Below are 25,129 nucleotides of genomic sequence, written 5' to 3'. Positions count from 1 at the left end.
CCGTAGCCCAGCTTCATGGAGACGGTTGCGAATGGTCCTCGCCGATACCCCAGGAGCAACAGTGTCCCTAATTTGCTGGGAAGTGGCGGTGCGGTCCCCTACGGCACTGCGTAGGATCCTACGGTCTTGGCGTGCACCCGTGCGTCGCTGCGGTCCGGTCCCAGGTCGACGGGCACGTGCACCTTCCGCCGAGCACTGGCGACAACATCGATGTACTGTGGAGACCTCACGCCCCACGTGTTGAGCAATTCGGCGGTACGTCCACCCGGCCTCCCGCATGCCCACTATACGCCCTCGCTCAAAGTCCGTCAACTGCACATACGGTTCACGTCCACGCTGTCGCGGCATGCTACCAGTGTTAAAGACTGCGATGGAGCTCCGTATGCCACGGCAAACTGGCTGACACTGACGGCGGCGGTGCACAAATGCTGCGCAGCTAGCGCCATTCGACGGCCAACACCGCGGTTCCTGGTGTGTCCGCTGTGCCGTGCGTGTGATCATTGCTTGTACAGCCCTCTCGCAGTGTCCGGAGCAAGTATGGTGGGTCTGACACACCAGTGTCAATGTGTTCTTTTTTCCATTTCCAGGAGTGTATATCCTGTATCGAAATCTTGCAGTTGCAACTTCTCTGGCGCTGTCCTTCTTGGTGCCCCATGCAGCAGCTACTCAGTGGGATGCGTCATGTATCGAATCTGACAGTTGTGGCACAGTTGGCATCCTTGTCAGCTTGGGACCCCACGCGGCTGCTACTAATTGTGAGAAGTCTTTTATGGAAATCTTACAGTTTCGGTGCCTCTGGCAACTCTGTCAGCTTGGTGCCTCAAGGGGCCACTACTAATTGTCATAGGTCCTGTTGAGGTTCCTCTGCTTGGCTTCACAAGTGGCCACTCCTGTTTTTGATATGTCTTGTATGGAAATCTTAGAGTTGTGGTTCCTCTGGCAGTACTGACACTTCGGCGCCCAAGAGGCCGCTATTAATTGTGACCGTCCTGTATGGGAATCTTGCAGTTGCGGCGCTTCTGGCAGGTCTCTCAGCTTGGCGCCCCAGGTGCGGCTTGTGCCAGTTGGGCGTTAAATCGACTCTGGGACAGAGAGTGCACCCCATCGCACCACTTACTGGAGTTCTTCCTGTTCCATTCGCGTGATGATCCTAGGAAGAATAATTGTTTAAATACCTCTGCACTTGCCGTGATTATTATAATTGTGTGTTTGAGGCTCTTACGAGAGCGGTACTTGGGCCTTTGTAGTATATCGCTGCATTTCTCAGTCACTGCCGTTTTGTGTACCTTTTTAAGTAGACTCTCGTGGGATAGTTGTTGACTATATTGAAGCATCTACCAAATCAGATTTCTCAGTATCTCTGATACCCTCTCCCATGGGTGAGACAAACCTGTGACAATACGTGCCATTCTTCTCTGCATACCATCAAGATTCCCTGTTTAATCCTATTTGGTGTTGGTTCTACACATCTGAGTAATATTCTTAGATGAGTTGCACAGATAGTTTGTAGCCATTCTCTTTTGTTGAGTGGCTGGATTTTACCGGTATCCAAGTACTGAATGAAGTCTGCCACCAGCCTTAATCTACGACTGGGCCTATGAAATGAAATGAGCGTGTGGCAGTGTTGGCCGGGAGGCCCCATCCGGCGAAGTTCGGCCGTCGAGTGCAAGGCTTATTTCAGTCGACGCCACACTGGACGACTTGCGTGCCGCTGACGAGGATGAAATGATGATGAGGACAACACAACGCCCAGTCCACGAGCGGAGAAAATCCCCAACCCGGCCGGGAATCGAACCCGGGCACGCTGAATGGGAGGCAAGCACGTAGCCACCCAGCTAAGCAGGCGGACACTGATGGTTCAAATGGCTCTGAGCACTATGGGACTCAACTGCTGTGGTCATCAGTCCCCTAGAACCTAGAACTACTTAAACCTAACTAACCTAAGGACATCACACACATCCATGCCCGAGGCAGGATTCGAACCTGCGACCGTAGCGGTCACGCGGTTCCAGACTGTAGCGCCTAGAAACGCACGGCCACTCCGGCCGGCGCGGACACTGAGCCCATGTGATCGTACCATTTAATATCCCCGCAGTCTGCAGTCGGTGTTTGAATAATTCCAGTTCATACTACAGCCATAGGTTGTTTTTGTTCGCGTACTGTGCAATTTTACATTTCTGAACACTTAAAGCTGATTGCCAATCACTGCACCACTTAGAAACCTTACCAAGATTTGACTCAAATCGGTGTGTCTTTTTTTTCAGACAATACTGCATTAGATATATCTGCATCACCTATGAAAAGTCTGAAGTTATTGTCAGTATTGTGTACCACGGCATTAAGGTACAACATAAACAGCAATGGTCCAATAACACTTTCCTGAAGTTACATCTACATTTGTCAATACTCTTCGTCCAAGAGCATAGCATTCTCTCCACCAAGAAATCACTAATTTAGTTTCATACTCCGTATGACCATAGTTTCATTGGTAAGCGTTGCTGTGATGCTGAGCCAACTGCTTTTCGAAAGTGATACAATGCTGTAACTATTCGATGGTCCTGGTCCAGGGCTTTCAGGATGTCTGGTTTGCCTTCTCTGTCGGCATTGTTACTCTGTCCTCCTTCTCATCTGTACTAATAATTACCTGCAAAACCGTCGTATCTGCCTGTTTGGACATGCTAATCTCCAAACCTACTAGTTAGTTTTCATGGGGTGGTCACAGGTAACTTGGAAATTTGTGGCAAGTTCCTATGGGACCAAATTGCTAAGGCCATCGGTCCCTAGGTTTACACACTACTTTATCTAACGTACGCTAAGGACAACACACACACCCATGCCTGAGGGTGGACTCGAACCTCTGGCGGGGTTAGCCACGCGAACCGTGGCAAGGCGGCTGAGACCGCACGGCTACCACACGCAGCAAAGGTAATTTGAACACAGTTTGGGGCAGCGTATAACTTCATTTCATAGAAACTGGATCGCGGGTAAAGGATATCGTAACTTAAAGTTTTATCTAAAACCGTGCTGTCTGATCTCCAGAACTACTACACGAATTTTTATGGGGTTGTCACATGTAACTTGAGCCTACCTTGCGGCAATATAAGGGCATTATTTCAACAAAAGTGGAACACGGAAGGAAAGATACTGTAATATAAAGTTTAATGTAAAATCGTCTGCTCAGCTTAATATTTCGAACATTTAACCATCACGTCGTAGTACACTAAAGAACCAATAGATGGCGCTGCCAGTTTTTTAGCTCAGTGACAGATGTATTTTTGGAATTTTATGTTAGTGACAAAATTGGGGAGCTTAATTTACTGAGCTAGGATATACCGATTTACCATTTCTGCATTGTGTACTAAAAACTTAACGACATTGCTCTGTTTCTTGTGCCTACCTGTATAGTTTTTTTTTAATAATCATATGGGTTGAGAACCTCGGCTGTGCCACGCCCCCCCCCCCCCCCCAAATTCTATAAGTCCCTCCAGATCCTTGAGCGCCATGCACTCCGCTTCGCCTTCCGTACATGCCTCCCGATCCCCATGCGGATCCACTACGACCTGATTCCTTTCCCTCATCTGCTCCTATTCCTCAAACATATCCGCGTACTCTACATCTACCGCCGCCTTGATCCCCCTCATCCCCTGGTTGCTCCTCTCCTCTCCACCACCCCTCCTCTGCCGCACCTTCACTGTTGTGTCCCCCCTACCTTCCATCTCTACACCTTTCATCTCCTTTCCCAAGGTGGCTTCCATCAACTCCACCTGCCAGATGATACCCTCTCTCCCTCCATTTATCCCATCTGTCAAGTCTGATCCTCATCTCCTCCTCCTTTCCTCTGTCCTTCCCCTGGGCTCCCTCTTTCCCCCATTCCATCCTGTTTTGTTGCTGCCTACCCTCTCTCTGCCTCCCTCCCCCTCCCCCCGAGTCCTTTTGCATTCCCCTCCTCTCTGCCTTTCCCCACTCACTCTCGCACCTGCCCAGCCCTCCCCCCCCCTCTTATGGGTCCTTATTCTCCATCGGCTCCTTCCCCCCTCCCCCCCACTTCGTTTTTTCTCTCCTTCCCCCCTTTTCTTTCCCATCATCTGTCCAGGTTCCCCCCGACTGCCCTCTGCTGTGGTGTGTCACATTTGTGCCAACTTTTTAGTGCAGTGTTCAAGTGAGTGTTCAGTGTTGTGTGTCTTTCCAAAGTGTTGCGAAAAGAAATCATGCTGTCGCTGGGTGTGACTTTTTATATCTCTTGTGAACAGAAACCAGACTGTCGCCATGTTTTTTAATTCTCTGTCTGTTATTTTACCTGTCTGCTTCCTGTGTATTTTATTAGCATCACCAACCGTTTGTTTTATGTTTTAATTTCCGCAATTTTCCGCTATTTTACCATTTAAGTCAGCGATTTTATCGCCTGCTTTTATGATTTATTATTTTCATTTTTTTTAAACAAATTCTGTAGGCTGAAGAGCGGCGTCCTAAGCTGATGCCAGCCCGTCCCCTTCGGGGGGAATCGAAACTCAATAAAGGGAAAAAAAGAACATCGGCATATTTTTTGCAGACGTGAGTGTGACTTACGAATCAGGCAGGAATGTATGAAACAACATGTCCCGTGAGAAACAAAAACTAATGCGTTGTGTACTTCCCTCTTTTTCTAACGCTGCGGGGCGAGGTCACAATCCAATATTAGCGGCCTTTTACGAATGACGTGAACGGCAGGAAAGTTTACGACAGGGCATTGCGGAACCGAGTAGGAAAATGGCCGCTTCTCACGAACTCTAAATTTGAAACGTAACAACACGGAGCCCTACTACGCGCCGGATGCAGTGTTCGCAGCCCAGCATGACTTCTGGAATCACGGTGTATTCTCGCAGCACTGCGTGCGTTAACGAGCTCATTACCGGAGGCCTGTTGGCCTCGGGGCTGTTAATTGGCTGAATTATTAACACACTTGTATCAAACGCTGAGAACAGCCCGTGGAAGGATGTCTGCTGTAGCGATGATGAACAGTTCCCTTATTTGCGTTGCAATGATTCCTGATTATAGGACCGAACACTGAAATTAAAGAAGACTGTACGCAAACTGGAATTTTCTCAGGTCATACAGACTGTAAGATATTTTGGAAAACTACTGACAGAGACTGAAATTTCGATAACACAAACCAATGAAAAAAATTATCTGGATATTTTTTGTTGGTTAGTAGTTAATATGATAGTTATTTTGCCATTGAATCCATATGTGGCAGTTTTGTCACAATATGACTTCGTTATAAACTAGAAAATTAGACAAACGCATGTAATTGAAATGTAAACTAATTGATTTATTAAGAGCGAATGAGGGTTTTTTCGAAGCATAAACACTAAAACACGACCGGCCGGAGTGGCCGTGCGGTTCTAGGCGCTACAGTCTGGAGACGAGCGACCGCTACGGTTGCAGGTTCGAATCCTGCCTCGGGCATGGATGTGTGTGATGTCCTTAGGTTGCTTAGGTTTAATTAGTTCTAAGTTCTAGGCGACTGATGACCTCAGAAGTTACGTCGCATAGTGCTCAGAGCCATTTGAACCATTTTTGAACTAAAACACGTCTTTAATAGACAGAATTTGTCTCTCCGTTGGCTTATATTTCCTTTCTCTCCTCTTCTTAAAGCATCTAATATAGCTCGATGTTCCACAATTTGCCTGCCCATTTAATCGTAGACAAGCGTCGCTCCCACTCAGTCAGAGTCAGTTGTAACCGAACATCATTTTTCGAATGTCATATCTAAAGAATATGCCTTCAGTCAATTTCTCTTTGGACGGACGAGTAAACTTTTCGCAGAGATACTTGAAACATTCTCCGTCCTCTGGCAAGACTTTCCGAAACTGTTTCATTATCACCAATTTGTTAGCGTGTAGAGACCGTAACAGAATTTCTTTTGGCGCCACGAGGTACTTTCGCAAAAATATGACTTGTCATAGTGGTTGCAATATATACTAAGCAGCGCAAACGCTGCCATAAAAATTTCAAATTCACCTTGTCATTCTTAAGTGAAATACTACAGGAATAATTGCAAATATTCAGCGTTAATTGTAGAAAGTGGTGGGTGATACAACTTTTTTCTTATCACATTAAAATTTAGCTCAGTAAAAACCACAAGAGTAAGCGATTTTCAACAAAAAAAAAGAAAAAGATTTTTCCGTCAATGGCCTGTGTAACTGCTATACACCGTCGCTACTACCGCAAGTATCAGTAACTTGAGGGTCAAGAATCATCCACAAACTAGTAACACATGATATGTTATAATTATCACTTTTGGTTCGTCGCCACAACAGAATGAAACGAATTTTTCGTGCCATACGCGTTTCGCCTCTATTATTTGAAAGGTATCTTCAGTGTCCTGAAATATATAGATACTGTATCTGTATTCCCATTATTTCGTTCTACACACTGGACACTACACATGAGGCTATAAACGGCCCTGGTAATGAAGGTAATCTAGCCACTAAAGTATAAACAATCAAATAAACACTAGCCTGTAAACGCTCGGATTCTCTGATTTTTTCAAAGCGTCTTATTAATTTAAATATCTTCTTACAAATTTCGCAGATGTTGTTCTACACTTGTTTTGTAGCTGTTCTTCTGCTTTCTCACGTTCGAAATTTCGTTTGCACAGCACAACACAGCACTGATATTTTGGAAGTTGCTGCCAATTGTTGAATGTGTATTTGTAGTATCTGTGTGTGTGTGTGTGTGTGTGTGTGTGTGTGTGTGTGAGAGAGAGAGAGAGAGAGAGAGAGATGCACACATACATGCAGAGAGAGAGAGAGAGAGATTTATTTCATTTGTGTGTGTGAATTAGCGCTTGTTTAAGTATTCTTTAATTTTCACCACTTCCTTTATTAGATGCAAACACAAATATGTACATATTTTAGGCCAGTGAAGATGTATTTCAGATATGAGGGTTGCCCAGAAAGTAATGCACTGCATTTTTTGCTTCAACAATTCTTTATTGAACATAATTACCCCCCCCCCCCATGAACTATGGACCTTGCCGTTGGTGGGGAGGCTTTCGTGCCTCAACGATACAGATAGCCGTACCGTAGGTGCAACCACAACGGAGGGGTATCTGTTGAGAGGCCAGAGAAACGTGTGGTTCCTGAAGAGGGGCAGCAGCATTTTCAGTAGTTGCAGGGGCAACAGTCTGGATGATTGACTGATCTGGCTTTGTAACATTAACCAAAATGGCCCTACTTTTCTGGTACTGCGAACGGCTGAAAGCAAGGGGAACTACAGCCGTAATTTTTCCTGAGGGCATGCAGCTTTACTGCATCCAGAATGAGATTTTCACTTTGCAGCGGAGTGTGCGCTAATCATATCAGCGCACACTCCGCTGCAGAGTGAAAATCTCATTGTAGAAACATCCCCCAGCCTGTGGCTAAGCCATGTCTCCGCAGTATCCTTTCTTTCAGGAGTGCTAGTTCTGCAAGGTTCGCAGGAGAGCTTCTGTAAAGTTTGGAAGGTAGGAGACGGATACTGGCAGAAGTAAAGCTGTGAGTACCGGGCGTGAGTCGTGCTTCGGTAGCTCAGTGGTAGAGCACTTGCCCGCGAAAGGCAAAGGTCCCGAGTTCGAGTCTCGATCGGGCACACAGTTTTAATCTGCCAGAAAGTTTCAGCTTTACTGTATGATTAAATGATCGTGGCGTCCTCTTGGGTAAAATATTCCGGAGGTAGAATAGTCCCCCATTCGGATCTCCGGGCGGGGACTACTCAAGAGGAGAAAGAAAACTGGCGTTCTACGGATCGGAGCGTGGAATGTCAGATCCCTTAATCGGGCAGGTAGGTTAGAAAATTTAAAAAGGGAAATGGATAGGTTAAAGTTAGATATAGTGGGAATCAGTGAAGTTCGGTGGCAGGAGGAACAGGACTTCTGGTCAAGTGAGTACAGGGTTATAAATACAAAATCAAATAGGGGTAATGCAGTAGTAGGTTTAATAATGAATAAAAAGATAGGTGTACGGGTAAGCTACTACAAACAGCATAGTGAACGCATTATTGTGGCCAAGATAGATACGAAGCCTACATCTACTACAGTAGTACAAGTTTATATGCCAACTAGCTCTGCAGATGACGACGAAATTGATGAAATGTATGATGAGATAAAAGAAATTATTCAGGTAGTGAAGGGAGACGAAAATTTAATAGTCATGGGTGACTGGAATTCGAGTGTAGGAAAAGGGAGAGAAGGAAACATGGTAGGTGAATATGGATTGGGGCTAAGAAACGAAAGAGGAAGCCGCCTGGTAGAATTTTGCGCAGAGCATAACTTAATCATAGCTAATACTTGGTTTAAGAATCATAAAAGAAGGCTGTGTACATGGAAGAACTCTGGAGATACTAAAATGTATCAGATAGATTATATAATGGTAAGACAGAGATTTAGGAACCAGGTTTTAAATTGTAAGACATTTCCAGGGGCAGATGTGGACTCTGACCACAATCTATTGGTTATGAACTGTAGATTAAAGCAGAAGAAACTGCAAAAAGGTGGGAATTTAAGGAGATGGGACCTGGATTAACTGAAAGAACCAGAGATTGTACGGAGTTTCAGGGAGAGCATACGGGAACAATTGACAGGAATGGGGGAAAGAAATACAGTAGAAGAAGAATGGGTAGCTTTGAGGGATGAAATAGTGAAGGCAGCAGAGGATCAAATAGGTAAAAAGACGAGGGCTAGTAGAAACCCTTGGGTAACAGAAGAAATATTGAATTTAACTGATGAAAGGAGAAAATATAAAAAATGCAGTAAATGAAGGAGGCAAAAAGGAATACAAACGTCTCAAAAATGATATTGACAGGAAGTGCAAAATGGCTAAGCAGGGATGGCTAGAGGACAAATGTAAGGATGTAGAGGCTTATCTCACTAGGGGTAAGATAGATACTGCCTACAGGAAAATTAAAGAGACCTTTTGGGAAAGGAGAACCACTTGCATGAATATCAAGAGCTCAGATGGAACCCCAGTTCTAAGCAAAGAAGGGAAAGCAGAAAGGTGGAAGGAGTATATAGAGTGCTTATACAAGGGCGATGTACTTGAGGACAATATTATGGAAATGGAAAAGGATGTAGATGAAGATGAAATGGGAAATATGATATTGCGTGAAGAGTTTGACAGAGCACTGAAAGACCTGAGTCGAAACAAGGCCCCCGGAGTAGACAACATTCCATTAGAACTACTGGCAACCTTGGGAGAGCCAGTCCTGACAAAACTCTACCACCTGGTGAGCAAGATGTATGAGACAGGCGAAATACCCTCAGACTTCAAGAAGAATATAATAATCCCAATCCCAAAGAAAGCAGGTGTTGACAGATGTGAAAATTACCGAACTATCAGTTTAATAAGTCACAGCTGCAAAATACTAACGCGAATTCTTTACAGACGAATGGAAAAACTGATAGAAGCCGACCTCGGGGAAGATCAGTTTGGATTCCGTAGAAATGTTGGAACACGTGAGGCAATACTGACCCTACGACTTATCTTAGAAGAAAGATTAAGGAAAGGCAAACCTACGTTTCTAGCATTTGTAGACTTAGAGAAAACTTTTGACAATGTAAACTGGAATACTCTTTCAAATTCTGAAGGTGGCAGGGGTAAAATGCAGGGAGCGAAAGGCTGTTTACAATTTTACAGAAAGCAGATGGCAGTTATAAGAGTCGAGGGACATGATAGGGAAGCAGTGGTTGAGACAGGGTTGTAGCCTATCCCCGATGTTATTCAATCTGTATATTGAGCAAGCAATAAAGGAAACAAAAGAAAAGTTCGGATTAGGTATTAAAATCCATGGAGAAGAAATAAAAACTTTGAGGTTCGCCGATGACATTGTAATTCTGTCGGAGACAGCAAAGGACTTGGAAGAGCAGTTGAACGGAATGGACAGTGTCTTGAAAGGAGGGTATAAGATGAACATCAACAAAAGCAAAACGAGGATATTGGAATGTAGCCGAATTAAGTCGGGTGATGCTGAGGGAATTAGATTAGGAAATGAGACACTTAAAGTAGTAAGGGAGTTTTGCTATTTGGGGAGCAAAATAACTGATGATGGTCGAAGTAGAGAGGATATGAAATGTAGACTGGCAATGGCAAGGAAAGCGTTTCTTAAGAAGAGAAATTTGTTAACATCGAGTATTGATTTAAGTGTCAGGAAGTTGTTTCTGAAAGTACTTGTATGGAGTGTAGCCATGTATGGAAGTGAAACGTGGACGATAACTAATTTGGACAAGAACAGAATAGAAGCTTTCGAAATGTGGTGCTATAGAAGAATACTGAAGATTAGATGGGTTGATCACATAACTAATGAGGAGGTATTGAATAGAATTGGGGAGAAGAGGAGCTTGTGGCACAACTTGACTAGAAGAAGGGATCGGTTGGTAGGACATGTTCTAAGACATCGAGGGATCACCAATTTAGTATTGGAGGGCAGCGTGGAGGGTAAAATTATAGAGGGAGACCAAGAGATGAATACACTAAACAGATTCAGAAGGATGTAGGTTGCAGCAGGTACTGGGAGATGAAGAAGCTCGCACAGGATAGAGTAGCATGGAGAGCTGCATTAAACCAGTCTCAGGACTGAAGACCACAACAACAACAACAATGAGAATTACCAACACGAAAGAATTGTGTTTCATACACACACCCTATTTTTCTACGTAATGTCCATCCCGTTCTATGGCATTCCTCCAGTGCAAAACAAGGGCGTGTATGCCCTGTCGGTGCCAATCCTTGTCCTGGTGGCGGAGCCAGTGCTTTACTGTGTGAATCACCTCCTCATCGTCCTCAAAATGTTTTCCATGAATGGCATCCTTCAATGGCCCAAACAAGTGCAAGCCCGAGGGGGTAGGTCAGGGCTGTCAGGTGTGACAGCCGTGGATGGTCTCCCCGACCCCTGCAAATCGTGGAGATCCGCCGAAACGCCTTCTGATGACCTCACTCTCCGTGCCCAGCGATTAACTGTACTTCCTTCCCACAGTTTCTTTCTCTGCAGTATTCAAAGATGGCACGTTGCTTGTAAAGTGCATCATCTACAGACGCCATTTTGAAACTGTCCTGAAGCTACGCTATCTGCCGGAAGTGACGGAAACTTGTGGCTCTCACTTAGGCGACTTCAAATAATACACATGTAACGTTTCGCGCTTGGAGCGCTGGTTTCGGGTGAGAAAAGAAGTGTTGTGCATTACTTTCTGGGCAGCCCCCGTAATAAAAGTGAAAGTATTATGGCACGAAAAAAAAAAAAAAACATTTCACTGAGTTGCAGTCAGACGAATGAAAGTGATAGTTGTTAACAGCATATTACACACAAGTAAGGACGACAGGACAGCAAACGTTAAAGGACTAAGAGATAAACTACATCATAGGTAGGCTAATTCGTCCCTTTTTGTTTTTAATAGTCCTTACAAAATAGACTGTGATAAGATTCAGGCGACGGCAAATAAGTAAGAATAAGCGAGTGCAGGACGTACGTGTATGTTGATGATGCGCGGCAGCGGGTGCTTGGTGTTGGCGCCTCCCTCGATGGCGATGCCGAGCGTGGGCTTGGTCTTCTTGACGGTGATGCGCAGGTTCCCCTGCTGGTCGGGCACCACCAGCGCGCCCTGCACACACACCACACACGGCCCCTGTAGTTAGTTCTGCTTCACACCTCGACCGAGGCACATGTAGGCACCACGGTTGAAGAGTTCGAGGATTTTTTGATACTCAAAGGTGGATAATCCACCTCTACACGCTATTTACATCGGCTTCTATACTCCGTCAGCTTCTATATCTCAATTAATAAAATGTTCAGGGTCATTATGTGCAGTGGTCGAATGGATTTCACCTTAAAATCCAACGTTTCGTCCTCACCTGCGGAGGACATTTTCAAGGGGGATCGTAGCTACTTTGAATGTCCGATTCACACCCTGGCTCGCCTAGCAACCATGGTACGGAGACGCACTCGTGCTTCCTACAGCCAACTGAGCGAGTTTGAAAGGGGTCAAACTGTGTTATTCCTAGTGGCGGGATCGTTCTTTCGGAACAGTGCCTCACAAGCTGGACGTGCTGCATCATTTGTGCAATGGTGCTGGTATCAGTGGCCACGTGAACATTCACACACCAGTAGATGAAGTTCTGGACGCCCCCACAGCACAGATGCCCGCCAGGATCGTCGTATTGTGAAGGCAACAGTGGCAGATCGTATACCTACCAGAGCACAGGTAACAGGGCTTGTGAAGAGTGTTGCCAACAATCATAGTGAGCTCCCCACCAGTTTCAAGTGCAAAAACCACCAGCAAACCACTAACAAAAATGCCCCTACTCTCATAATCGCTAAAATTTCCACTAATACACTCCTGGAAATGGAAAAAAGAACACATTGACACCGGTGTGTCAGACCCACCATACTTGCTCCGGACACTGCGAGAGGGCTGTACAAGCAATGATCACACGCACGGCACAGCGGACACACCAGGAACCGCGGTGTTGGCCGTCGAATGGCGCTAGCTGTGCAGCATTTGTGCACCGCCGCCGTCAGTGTCAGCCAGTTTGCCGTGGCATACGGAGCTCCAGCGCAGTCTTTAACACTGGTAGCATGCCGCGACAGCGTGGACGTGAACCGTTATGTGCAGTTGACGGACTTTGAGCGAGGGCGTATAGTGGGCATGCGGGAGGCCGGGTGGACGTACCGCCGAATTGCTCAACACGTGGGGCGTGAGGTCTCCACAGTACATCGATGTTGTCGCCAGTGGTCGGCGGAAGGTGCACGTGCCCGTCGACCTGGGACCGGACCGCAGCGACGCACGGATGCACGCCAAGACCGTAGGATCCTACGCAGTGCCGTAGGGGACCGCACCGCCACTTCCCAGCAAATTAGGGACACTGTTGCTCCTGGGGTATCGGCGAGGACCATTCGCAACCGTCTCCATGAAGCTGGGCTACGGTCCCGCACACCGTTAGGCCGTCTTCCGCTCACGCCCCAACATCGTGCAGCCCGCCTCCAGTGGTGTCGCGACAGGCGTGAATGGAGGACGAATGGAGACGTGTCGTCTTCAGCGATGAGAGTCGCTTCTGCCTTGGTGCCAATGATGGTCGTATGCGTGTTTGGCGCCGTGCAGGTGAGCGCCACAATCAGGACTGCATACGACCGAGGCACACAGGGCCAACACTCGGCATCATGGTGTGGGGAGCGATTTCCTACACTGGCCGTACACCACTGGTGATCGTCGAGGGGACACTGAATAGTGCACGGTACATCCGAACCGTCATCGAACCCATCGTTCTACCATCCCTAGACCGGCAAGGGAACTTGCTGTTCCAACAGGACAATACACGTCCGCATGTATCCCGTGCCACCCAACGTGCTCTAGAAGGTGTAAGTCAACTACCCTGGCCAGCAAGATCTCCGGATCTGTCCCCCATTGAGCATGTTTGGGACTGGATGAAGCGTCGTCTCACGCGGTCTGCACGTCCAGCACGAACGCTGGTCCAACTGAGGCGCCAGGTGGAAATGGCATGGCAAGCCGTTCCACAGGACTACATCCAGCATCTCTACGATCGTCTCCATGGGAGAATAGCAGCCTGCATTGCTGCGAAAGGTGGATATACACTGTACTAGTGCCGACATTGTGCATGCTCTGTTGCCTGTGTCTATGTGCCTGTGGTTCTGTCAGTGTGATCATGTGATGTATCTGACCCCAGGAATGTGTCAATAAAGTTTCCCCTTCCTGGGACAATGAATTCACGGTGTTCTTATTTCAATTTCCAGGAGTGTATTTTAAAATTATTGTGAAAGATAACAATAAGTTTATTAGTAATTTGTTTCTTTTATTATTAAGTAATCAAATCGGGCAGTTAGGCTAGAAAATTTAAAAAGGGAAATGAACAGGTTAAAGTTAGATATAGTGGGAATTAGTGAAGTTCAGTGACAGGAGGAATAAGACTTCTGGTCAAGTGAACAGGAGACAAATACAAAATCAAGTAAGGGTAATGCAAGAGTAGGTTTAATAATGAATAAAAGAATAGGAGCGCGGGTAAGCTACTACGAGTAGCATGACGGACGCATTATTGTAGCCAAGACAGACACGACGCCCACACCTACCACAGTAGTACAAGGTTATATGCCTACTAGCACCGCAAATGATGAAGGGATTGAAGAAATGTTTGATGAGATAAAAGAAATTATTCAAATAGTGAAGGGAGACGAAAATTTAGTTGTTATGGGGGACTGGAATACGGTAGTAGGAAAAGGAAGAGAGGGATAAGTTGTGGCTGAATATGGAATGGGGGGGGGGGGGGGGGGGTAAGGAATGAAAGATGAAGCCGCCAGGTAGAATTTTGCACAGAGCAAACCTTAGTCATAGCTAATACTTGGTTTAAGAATCATGAAAGAAGGTTGTATACGTGGAAGAGGCCTGGAGTCCCTGGAATGTTTCAGATGGATTATGCAATGGTAAGACAGAGATTTGGGAACCAGGTTTTAAATTGTGAGCTATTTCCACGGGCAGATGTGGACTCTGACCACAATCTATTGGTTATGAACTGTAGATTAAAACTGAAGAAACTGCAAAAAGATGGGAATTTAAGGAGATGGGACCTGGATAAATTGAAACAAGCAGAGGTTGTAGAGAGTATCACAGAGAGCATCAGGGAACGATTGACAGGAACGGGGGAAAGAAATACAGTAGAAGAAGAATGGTTGGCTTCGAGGGATGAAATAGTGAAGGGAGCAGAGGATCAAATAGGTAATAAGATCAGGGACGGTAGAAAACCTTGGGCAATAGAAGAGATATTGAATTTAATTGATGATAGGAGAAAATATAAAAACGCAGTAAACGAAGCAGCCAAAGAGGAATACAAACGTCTCAAAAATGAGATCGACAGGAAGAGCAAAATGGCTAAGCAGGGATGGCTAGAGGACAAATGTAAGGATGTAGAGGCGCATATCACTAGGAGTAGATAGATGCTGCCTACAGGAAAATTAAAGAGACGTTTGGAGAAAAGAGGACCACTTATATGAATATCAAGAGCTCAGATGGAAACCCAGTTCTAAGAAAAAAAGGAAAAGCAGAAGGGTGGAAAGAGTATAGAGAGGGTCTATACAAGGGCGATGTACTTGAGGACAATATTATGGAAATGGAAAAGGATGTAGATGAAGATGAAATGGGATATATGATACTGGGTGAAGAATTTGACAGAGCACTGAAAGACCTAAGTCGAAACAAGGCCCCGGGAGTAGACAATATTCCATTAGAACTACTGACAGCCTTGGGAGAGCCAGACCTGACAAAACTCTATCATCTGGTGAGCAGGATGTATGAGACAGGCGAAATAGCCTTAGACTTCAAGAAGAGTATAATAATTCCAATCGCAAAGAAAGCAGGTGTTGACAGATGTGAAAACTGCCGAACTATCAGTTTAATAAGTCACAGCTGCAAAATACTAATGCGAATTCTTTACAGACAGATGGAAAAACTGGTAGAAGCCGACCTCGGTGATGATCAGTTTGGATTCCGTAGAAATACTGGAAATCCTGAGGCAATACTGACCCTATGACTTATTTTATAAGATAGATTAAGGAAAGGCAAAGCTACATTTCTAGTATTTGTAGACTTAGAGAGAAAACTTTTGACAATGTAAACTGGACTACTCTTTCAAATTCTGAAGGTGGCAGGGGTAAAATGCAGGGAGCGAAAGGCTGTTTACAATTTGTACAGAAACCAGATGGCAGTTAGAAGAGTCGAAGGACATGAAAGGGAAGCAGTGGTTGGTAAGGGAGTGAGACAGAGTTATAGCCTATCCCCGATGTTATTCAATCTATATGTTGAGCAAGCAGTAAAGGAAATAATAATTTGGAGTAGGAATTAAAATCCATGGAGAAGAAATAAAAAGTTTGAGGTTTGTCGATGACATTGTAATTCTGTCAGAGACAGCAAAGGACCTGGAAGAGCAGTTTAACGGAAAGGACAGTGTCTTGAAAGGAGGATAAAAGATGAACACTAACAAAAACAAAACGAGGATACTGTGATGTAATTGTTTTAAATCAGGTGATGCTGAGGGAATGGGATTAGGAAATGAGACACTTAAAGACGTAGATGAACTTTGTTATTTGGGGAGCAAAATAACTGATGGTGGTGGAAATAGAGGGGATATAAAATGTAGAGTGGCAATGACAAGGAAAGCGTTTCTGAAGAAGAGAAATTTGGTAACATCGAGTATAGATTTAGGTGTCAGGAAGTCTTCTCTGAAAGTATTTGTGTGGAGTGTAGCCACGTACGATAGTGAAACATGGACGATAAATAGTTTAGACAAGAAGAGAATAGAAGCTTTCGAAATGTGGTGCTACAAAAGAATACTGAAGATAAAATGGGTAGATCACGTAACTAATGAGGACGTACTGAATAGAATTTGCCTCGAGATGACTGGGTGTTTGTGTTGTCCTCATCATTGCATCATCATTCATGACAGTGGCGTGCTTGGACTGAGCAAAGGTTGGGAATTTGTATGGGCGCTGATAACCACGCAGCTGCGCGCCCTACAAACCAAACGTCAGCATCATCACCATCACCTGAATAGAATTGCGGAGGAGAGGAATTTGTGGCACAACTTGACTAGAAGAAGGGACCGGTTCGTAAGACATGTTCTGAAGCATCAAGGGATCACCAGTTTAGTATTGGAGGGCAGTGTGGAGGTTAAAAATCGTAGAGGGAGCTCAAGAGATGAATACACTAAGCAGATTCACAAGGATGTAGGTTGCAGTAGTTACTTGGAGATGAAGAAGCTTGCATGGAGAGCTACATCAAATCAGCCTCTGGACTGAAGACCACAACAACAACAACAACAACAACAATAAAATATTCACAATCATTAAATGAAAATACAATGAATAAATCAGAAAGTCAAGGTCAGAAAAATACAAAAAGTTCTATAACACCAACTAATTATATAAATGAATTTGTCTTCTTCAGAGGAATCATTTTTGTCTGCATCATCATCATCGTCGTCGGTTTCAGATTGAAGCGATTCTTTGGTACTGATTTATTTTACAACGTTTGTTGGAATTTCATATTCATTGCAGTATTTTCCTTCCAACCTCAAACCACAGCGTATTCTTGATATAGCAGTTAAAAGATTTAATTTCGTTTTATTCCTCTGCTTGTTTTTTATTACAATCATTATTAAATAGTCTCTCAACATCAGCATTGGAATGAGACAGTATTAGGAGAGTAACAGGAAAAGTCGCTAATTCCTCAAATCTGGATTCCATTGAGCATCTCTGAAATGCAATACTTCATTCCAAAACTTTTTATATCTTTGATCTCGTTCCAATTCAACAAATGGATTTGTCGCCACTGATCATCCACTCTTGCTGTAAATTCTATACTTATTGAACTGAGTCATTATATCAGTTAGATATTCTTTGTTGTGTTTAAGTGCTTGTTCAGTAATTAATCTGGGAATATTTTCATCAACGCCAAATTTTCTGGTAACCTGTTTTTTATTTCTTCAATCAGACTTAATATAAATGTTGTGCACCGATTACGCAACATTTCTTCGTCTTCCCGTGGTAATCCTTTTTCTCTCATTTTAAGCAACTGCTTTTCAAAGCAGAATCCCGGATAACATCTTTGATCGAAGAAATTACGAATATTTTGAGTAAAAGTATTAACTTTATTTGCAGGTAACGTAACTTTGCTGAGAAGCGTATCTATCAGGTTTGTCAGCTCATCAAAGAATTTGATGAGATATGTATGTTTCGACTCGAACATTTTATTGACTCTGTTTATTTCAATTAATATTGGATATAAAATGGCTCTGAGCACTATGCGACTTAACTTGTGAGGTCATCAGTCGCCTAGAACTTAGAACTAATTAAACCTAACTAACGTAAGGACATCACACACATCCATGCCCGAGGCAGGATTCGAACCTGAGACCGTAGCGGTCGCTCAGCTCCATACTGTAGTGCCTAGAACCGCACGGCCACTCAGGCCGGCTTGGATATAAAAATGAAATATATGCGTAACTTATCTCGTTCGCATACATATCCTGCAAAAACTCTGACGTGTGACATCTTTCGCGCACTTTAGCTACGGAAAAATGTGTTTTTTAGCTCTGACCATTACGTGTATATTCTTGATACAGCGGATTCTATTGATAATTACCTTGTCTGGCACACTTGAACTATTTTCAACGGTTTCTGTCCATCGTTGATGGTTTTATATAGCTCCTTATAAAGAGATTGTCTGGAAGAGGAGTGACTAAAACAATCATATGGGTCTTTAACTAAAAACACGAAATTTCTCGGTAAAAATTCTTATGCAGCAGCTGAAACAATCATTTGCAAGGAATGGCACAAGCAACATACTAAAATGAGATGTGGTACTTCTTCTTTCAGTTTTGTAAATACTCCGTTATTTACTCCAAACAACAGAGGCACTACCTGTACCAATGCCCATGCAATTTTCAAGTCGTTGAAGTGTCTTGTTTACAGCAGAGACAATAGCTTCAGCATTACCCTCGTGCAGTTCAGCGAAGTCGAGGTATGTACATACTATTTTTTGGTATAATTTACTGTAATAAGCTACAATTTACATAAGCTAAATCTTGGTTTAGAACGTCAGTGAAATGCGGTGCTAACACGTTTTTGATGGCTGAGTTGCACTTAGTTCGGTGCAGCTGAAGTTTTCGATATCTCTTTGATGTTGTGATTGACTACCTCTCCCAAAAGGTCGACTACACGTATACTAGTAGCATGGCTGTGAATAATGCAAGTCTTGCTTCTTCCTTTTTTTTTCAAATTCCCAATGGTCTCTGACTTAAAAGCAATTTTAGGCTGCACAGTTACAACCTGGAACAATTTATTAGAGAGTTGTCAAAGATGTAAAACCGGCCAATTGAATGACTAATCACTTTTAAAAAAGGTTGCTTACCTTTTTATTTTGTAGATGCTTCTTTGACACCCCGTGAAACTTCAAATCTCCATAGTGACTCTTTAAAACTGTACCACAAAATTTGCACTTCGCTACCTGACCAGTAGTACTTTCAATAACTTTAGGCCAATCTTTTAAATGTGGGTGTCGAAGCCAAAAATCCCGAAACTTTTGCATATATTGTGGTTTCAGCATAGTTATACACGTATGAAGTCGTGAAATTGCAACGGTATAGTGCACACCACGAACGACTGCAGTCGAGTTACTTTTTCTGCGCATCTAACGTGACGCACCCTGCGCGAGCGAACAAGCGCTCACTGGTTATTCGAAGCGACAATGAAATAAGTGAGCACCCATTGTTTGAAACCAGTTGTGCACTCCCTGCGCCTCCGCAAGCAACTAGTTGCTACTAAATACTGTTCGCTCTACAGGGAATTCGCGCACGTAGTCTGTGGAAAGTGGTGGTTCGTTTGATGTCACATTGTGATACAGCAGTGTTGACTTCACAGTAAAAGTCAAATATTCCTGATATCAAATAAAGTAGAAATAACATAATTCGAAACATACAAATAGCTTAGTGGTTGAGAGATCACGTTTTCAATAACTGAAATTGGATTCTACTAAACCAGTATAAAATCCACCAGCCACTGGAAGAAATATTTCGCCACTAAAATGAGGGCAGAAACCACCAGTTTTAGTGGAAAATCCATTAAGTTGGCAACACTACAGTTGTGAGCCCAGACGTGTCAACACGAACTGTTGCGAACCGGTTATTAGCAATGGGAATATGGGCACGCACACCTCCACCCCGTCTTCTACTCGAGCCACATCATTGTGCATGCCTCGAGGGTAAGTTGGAAGGCGCGTTCTAGTCTTCAGTGATGAAAACAGATTCTGGCCGCATGCAAGAGATGGTTGTTTGCGTCAAGGAAGTAGACGTGGTGAGCGCTGCCTGGTAGAGTGAAACACTGGGCCCACTCCATGCCTTGTGGTTTCGGTTGTGATAAGTGGAGGGGACACTACCAGTGCTCGGTACGCGTAGACTGTCGTTAGACCCTTTCTTTCCCATTCTTGTAACAGGAAGGTGAACTGTTGTTTCAGTGGGATAATGCTTGCCCAGAAAGACGTGCAGCAACTTCCCTAACCAGCATGATCTCTGGACTTGTCCTCAATCGAGCATGTGTCTGATACGATGGGATGAGGATTGACTCGTGTGACTTGTCAACCGACAACTCTTGCAGAACTACATGAGCAAAGGAACAAAGCCGATCTGTGGAAGAATAATTTATTCAACATGGCGGCCAGTATCCCCCATCGCTCTATGACGTCACACCGATGCCCCCCCCCCCCCATGGAAATGGCAGGAAATAGGGCAATTGGGGTACCTCCACTAACCTAACTTCTCCACCCCTCCCCCCATTCCTATGGGGTCACTTACTGCCCATCCCTCCTATGATGTCAGCCCCAGAAATGGTAGGAAACAGTTAATCTCTGCCCAGCTGCCGGAGAGGAAGGTTAGATTAGTGTACTTTACTTATTTTTGGTGCAAAAGGGTTATTCTGTGCTGGAGGGGAAGGCACGGAATTTTATTTATTTGTAGCTCAATTGGTCTACCTCCAGTACCCTAACTCAGAGCCGTGTGTGTGTTTGCCTTGACATGCAGGGACCAACTGAGCTACGAGTTCGCACTACAACTGTCCGAGGGCGCTTCTGGCCTCCCCACTCCGACCCTCGTGCACTTCCTCCACTCCTATGATATCATGCATCCCCCCACCACCACTCCTCCCCAGGAAATGGTAGGAATCAGTCAGTCTCCGCCCAGCTGCCGGAGAGGAAGGTTAGGTTAATGTACTTTATTTATTTTTGGTGGGAAACTGAAGTAAAGATAGCTCGTAATTACACATCTATGTGCAGAGTGCTACATAACGAGTGCCTAAAATCGCAGTAGGGCTCATAACTGACGATGTCGCACAACTGGTGTTATCCTGCTGGAAAAAGTCCGTGGTACCACTTGAAACTAGTAGCAGGCGAAATCAAAATATAGGACGCTCCTTTCACCTACAAGCCAAAATAAATCTCTCTCCTTCACTTGTGAATTGCCGGAAATAAAACGATAAGCTTCAGTCTGTGCTAAGCTCTTGGATACGATGGCAATAGGTCTTTGCAATGTGTTCAGCGGAAGAGAAGTTGTTGATGTCGGACAAAGAGGTGGTTAATGACTATATCAACTGTAATTATGCAGCTGAGAACCGTGTCCAAAGCTTCCTGCATGTTGGTTGGAAGGCGAAGAAAATGGTGGAGCGTAAGAAGAAGAAGAAAAAGAAGAATATTGTATAAGCACACACGGGAAAATCAGAGCAATTACATATTCAAAAGTTCATATGTATTTCAAAACCCACAACATATCGTGAAAAAAGCGCAGACACACAGCAGATCAGATGTCTAAAATATTCCCCTAGAATTCGAGGGACTGTCCCACAGACGAGACAAATGGCTGGAATTTTCAGTGAATTTGTGATGTCCTACAAGTACTGGTCTCGAGAGACTCTAAAGTCACAGCGGCGGGTGGGCAGCATCCCACCTGTTCAGGCCGGTTTGGCTGGACTTGTCTCTGGACACTCGAACAAAAAGAACATCACGTGACTCTCTGACGTCATGGAACTTTCCGTAGATGCCCTGTTCTACCACTGTCTTGTTCGAACCAGTCTGTAGTGACTTCTATGCTCCATGCAAAAGCTGCCTTGTGACTCTCTGACGTCTAGGAACTTCCTGTGAATGGAGCATCCTGCGTGGTTCTTACTGAATGTACCCACCAAAATGCTACTGCTGGTGTGTGAACACTGTCTGCCACTTTCTACAGACGGACAAATTACGAGAATTTCAGCGATAAACTATTTTTGTGCAGTCATGTTGCACTGACAGTCAAAGCCTGCATGAAATACGGAAACTATTGCCAAAGATACTTAGTTACGATGCTCCGCTACTGTCGAAGAAAGCTTCAATTTTTCGGGGTGAAACCGATCTCCAACAAGGCTATATCACCACAAACGATTGTACCACCATGCCATGTCGCTGTGGTAAACACAGTTCATATTCAGCACCATACAAGATCATCCTACATATACCTATCGACCACGAGGCCCTACTACATATACTGCGAAAACACACAGCTCCCATAAACAGAGGCACATGTGTCGTATATAGTCGCGGTGTTAGGTATCCCCCGTGAGGTCGGTCAGTCATCCACAGCGGGGATCTATGACCTCGCTGTTTGGTCCCCCCTTTCCCCCCAAATCAACGAACCAACCAACCATCCGCCGTGGCCAACGGTGACGAGGCAACTGACCCCTGCACGTGCTGGTCTGATGCGTGATTGGGGCGCACTCCGTGGATAGTGGTCCCTCCCCAAACTGGTGTACAAAGGCTGGGCTGGCTCCTCTGGCACAATGACGTCTGCTAACATTACTGTTACCAGATGGTCCTGCCTATTGCCGTGGTTTCTACAACGAGTTGCACCGTTCTCCAGAATCTGGAATTACAAGAATATTTACCATCTGAGCTTTGTCGAAGAGAAATGCTTTCGTCAGTCACGAAATAATTTACCGACCTCGAAACCGGTTTTACACGCCAAAAAACCTTGATATTTGCGGCAATTTTATGCTGAAATCGAATAGTAACATATGAAAGTTTCCAGAATTTCATGTATTTTCACATAGTTTTCCGTAATAACGTACCATTTATGCGACTATTCTCGATATCGAGCGCATGCCAGTATGATACCGATCGCTTGCAGAGTATAATTCTGAATATAAAAAGTGGATATTATGTCTTTAGAGAGCCGAACTTTTAGCGTGGGACATGCTGCAATCCGTTGAGTAACTAGAAACTTATCTTCTTGCGTGAAAGCTCGGAAACAGAGGAAATTGGTAGTTCCACTTGTATTTTTTAACGAATACCGATGTCAGTGATATGACAGATTCTTGCAAGTCATTAAAGGTATTTCTCGGAAAGACTAGCCGCCTGGAACAATAGTGAAATACCTGAATATTCGCCGCAAATGAAGAACTGAACAGTCGACGGTGGTGCGCTTTCAAATGTTCTGGATATGCCGGCACTGTCTAAAAGTGGTCATCAGCTATGTAAAATCTGGCTCATGTAGGAAAAACGTTTGGCTTGTAAAAAGCTGCTCTTTGATGCTTTTCATTGCTGATAGCTTTATTCCACCCTCATACTTATAACTGCCGGGTGCGGTTCTAGGCGCTGCAGTCCGGAACCGCGAGACTGCTACGGTCGCAGGTTCGAATCTTGCCTCGGCATGGATGTGTGTGATGTCCTTAGGTTAGTTAGGTTTAAGTAGTTCTAAGTTCTAGGGGACTGATGACCTCATAAGTTGAGTCCCATAGTGCTCAGAGCCATTTGAACCATTTATAACTGCCGGAAATTTTCAGCACTGGAATACGGTCTCCTGTGCGTATTCCCATTCGTCAGACTTAGTATTACACGTTAAACGAGTGTTATTTACCAGAACAGTTTCACTGCATCCCTTCACTTAGTGTGTCAGACTGGTCAAATCTATTCTTTGACACCTCTCATTGCTGATATCTTCATACCTATACCCGCAGGAAGCTTTTATGGTCTGTCGTTCGTTGGATTTAGTATCTTTTCAGAGATATCCACAGTATGACGCATCCGAAAAAAATTGACAGAGACACTGCAATGCTGTGTAACCTAGTTCACATTACCTTGACGACGGAGTTAACTCAAAAATCCTTCCTAAATGCACTTTCAGATCGTGTGCAAAGACCATAGCGACAGCTGGCAAGCGTGGTCTCAAGTGCCGGGTGAGACGGCATGTTGAGTCCTATTACGGTTTTACAAGACTGACTTGGTCTATTCTGCAGGATCAAAACATAAATATGCACTCAGCCTCACATGTATAGATGGATGAGACCAAACAGAAGCTGTCGTCGATCTAGAACAATAGCATACTTTCGCAACACGTGTGTGTGTGTGTGTGTGTGTGTGTGTGTGTGTGTGTGTGTGTGTGTCTGTGGGTGGGTGGGTGCGTGCGCGTGCGTGTGTTTGTGGTTACGCGATATGCGGCTCCTTTCGTAAATAATGGATCCTTTTGATCACTTTCACATATGACGTCCTTCGTAAGATACAGCTCTCTAACCTCCCCACTGTCAAAACTTTCAAAAGCAGCCTCCAATAAGACCGCTATTTCCAGAGCATCCTCCCGTTAACACTAAAAGCTTTCTTAGCAGACAGAGGTAATATCTGTCGGAACCAAAAAGTTCTTTGTAAACAAAATTCCTTTCTACAATATCTCACGAACCATACGTTCTCTGGCTTTCAAGACATTCCTGAGTGCCGAAGAAAAACGCCTTCTGCACACCAAAACATACCCGCTTTGTGAAGAATAGCAAAATACATGTTGCCGGCCAACCCTTGCCAAATGTATATCCTCACCTCGTATTCACAGCAACTGAGCAAACACGGGTTTACACATTGCTAAGGTATCGTGAGCATCGTGTCCAACAGTATGTCATAGACTATATATTGTTTCTACGGTTACTGTGCTAGAAATACGACAGTGTAATGGCGCCAGAGTCTTCAGATGGTTCAAAATGGTTCTAAGCACTATGGGACTTAACATCTGAGGTCATCAGTCCCCCAGAACTTTGAACTACTTAAACCTAACTAACCTAAGGACATCACACAACACCCAGAGTCTTCGTTGACAGCATAATATTTCATGTGAATCAGTTACGCTGGTGCAACAACCTCACACATCCATGCATAATTCGGAGCTACTTCGAGAGTAGGGGGAGATTCAAGACTTAATCACAGCATTACTAATTTTTTACCCCCACGCACTGTTGGATACTGAACCGATCATGATACTGTATTCTATCTAGAGCAGAGTATATCCACGGGGTGGTAGACTTATGCGTAGTGGTAATTATTTGTTGAGAAGCAAACCTAGTACTTATATAGAATGAGATTTTCAATCTGTAGCGGAGTGTGCGCTGATATGAAACTTCCTGGCAGATTAAAACCGAAAGTAGGAGACGAGGTATTGGCAGAATTGAAGTTGTGAGGATGGGTCGTGAGTCGTGCTTGGGTAGCTGAGATGGTAGAGCACTTGCCCGCGAAAGGCAAAGGTCCCAAGTTCGAGTCTCGGTCCGCCACACAGTTTTAATC

At 44.5% G+C, this 25,129-nt stretch overlaps 1 protein-coding gene across 1 annotated transcript in view; it reads right to left on the bottom strand.

The window, feature by feature from the left end:
- LOC126191371 (whirlin-like) overlaps positions 1–25,129 on the bottom strand; it is a 580,516-nt gene that overhangs the window by 36,812 nt on the left and 518,575 nt on the right. The window contains exon 4 of the mRNA XM_049932218.1: positions 11,480–11,611. Within this exon, the coding sequence (XP_049788175.1) occupies positions 11,480–11,611 (132 nt within the window). The remainder of the gene's footprint in view (positions 1–11,479; positions 11,612–25,129) is intronic.

The sequence above is a fragment of the Schistocerca cancellata genome, chromosome 6 (genome assembly GCF_023864275.1).
Source record: "Schistocerca cancellata isolate TAMUIC-IGC-003103 chromosome 6, iqSchCanc2.1, whole genome shotgun sequence".
In the NCBI taxonomy this organism is placed as follows: Eukaryota; Metazoa; Arthropoda; class Insecta; order Orthoptera; family Acrididae; genus Schistocerca; species Schistocerca cancellata.
The sequence above is the reverse complement of the archived record's forward strand: the minus strand, read 5'-3'. Positions and strand labels throughout refer to the sequence as shown.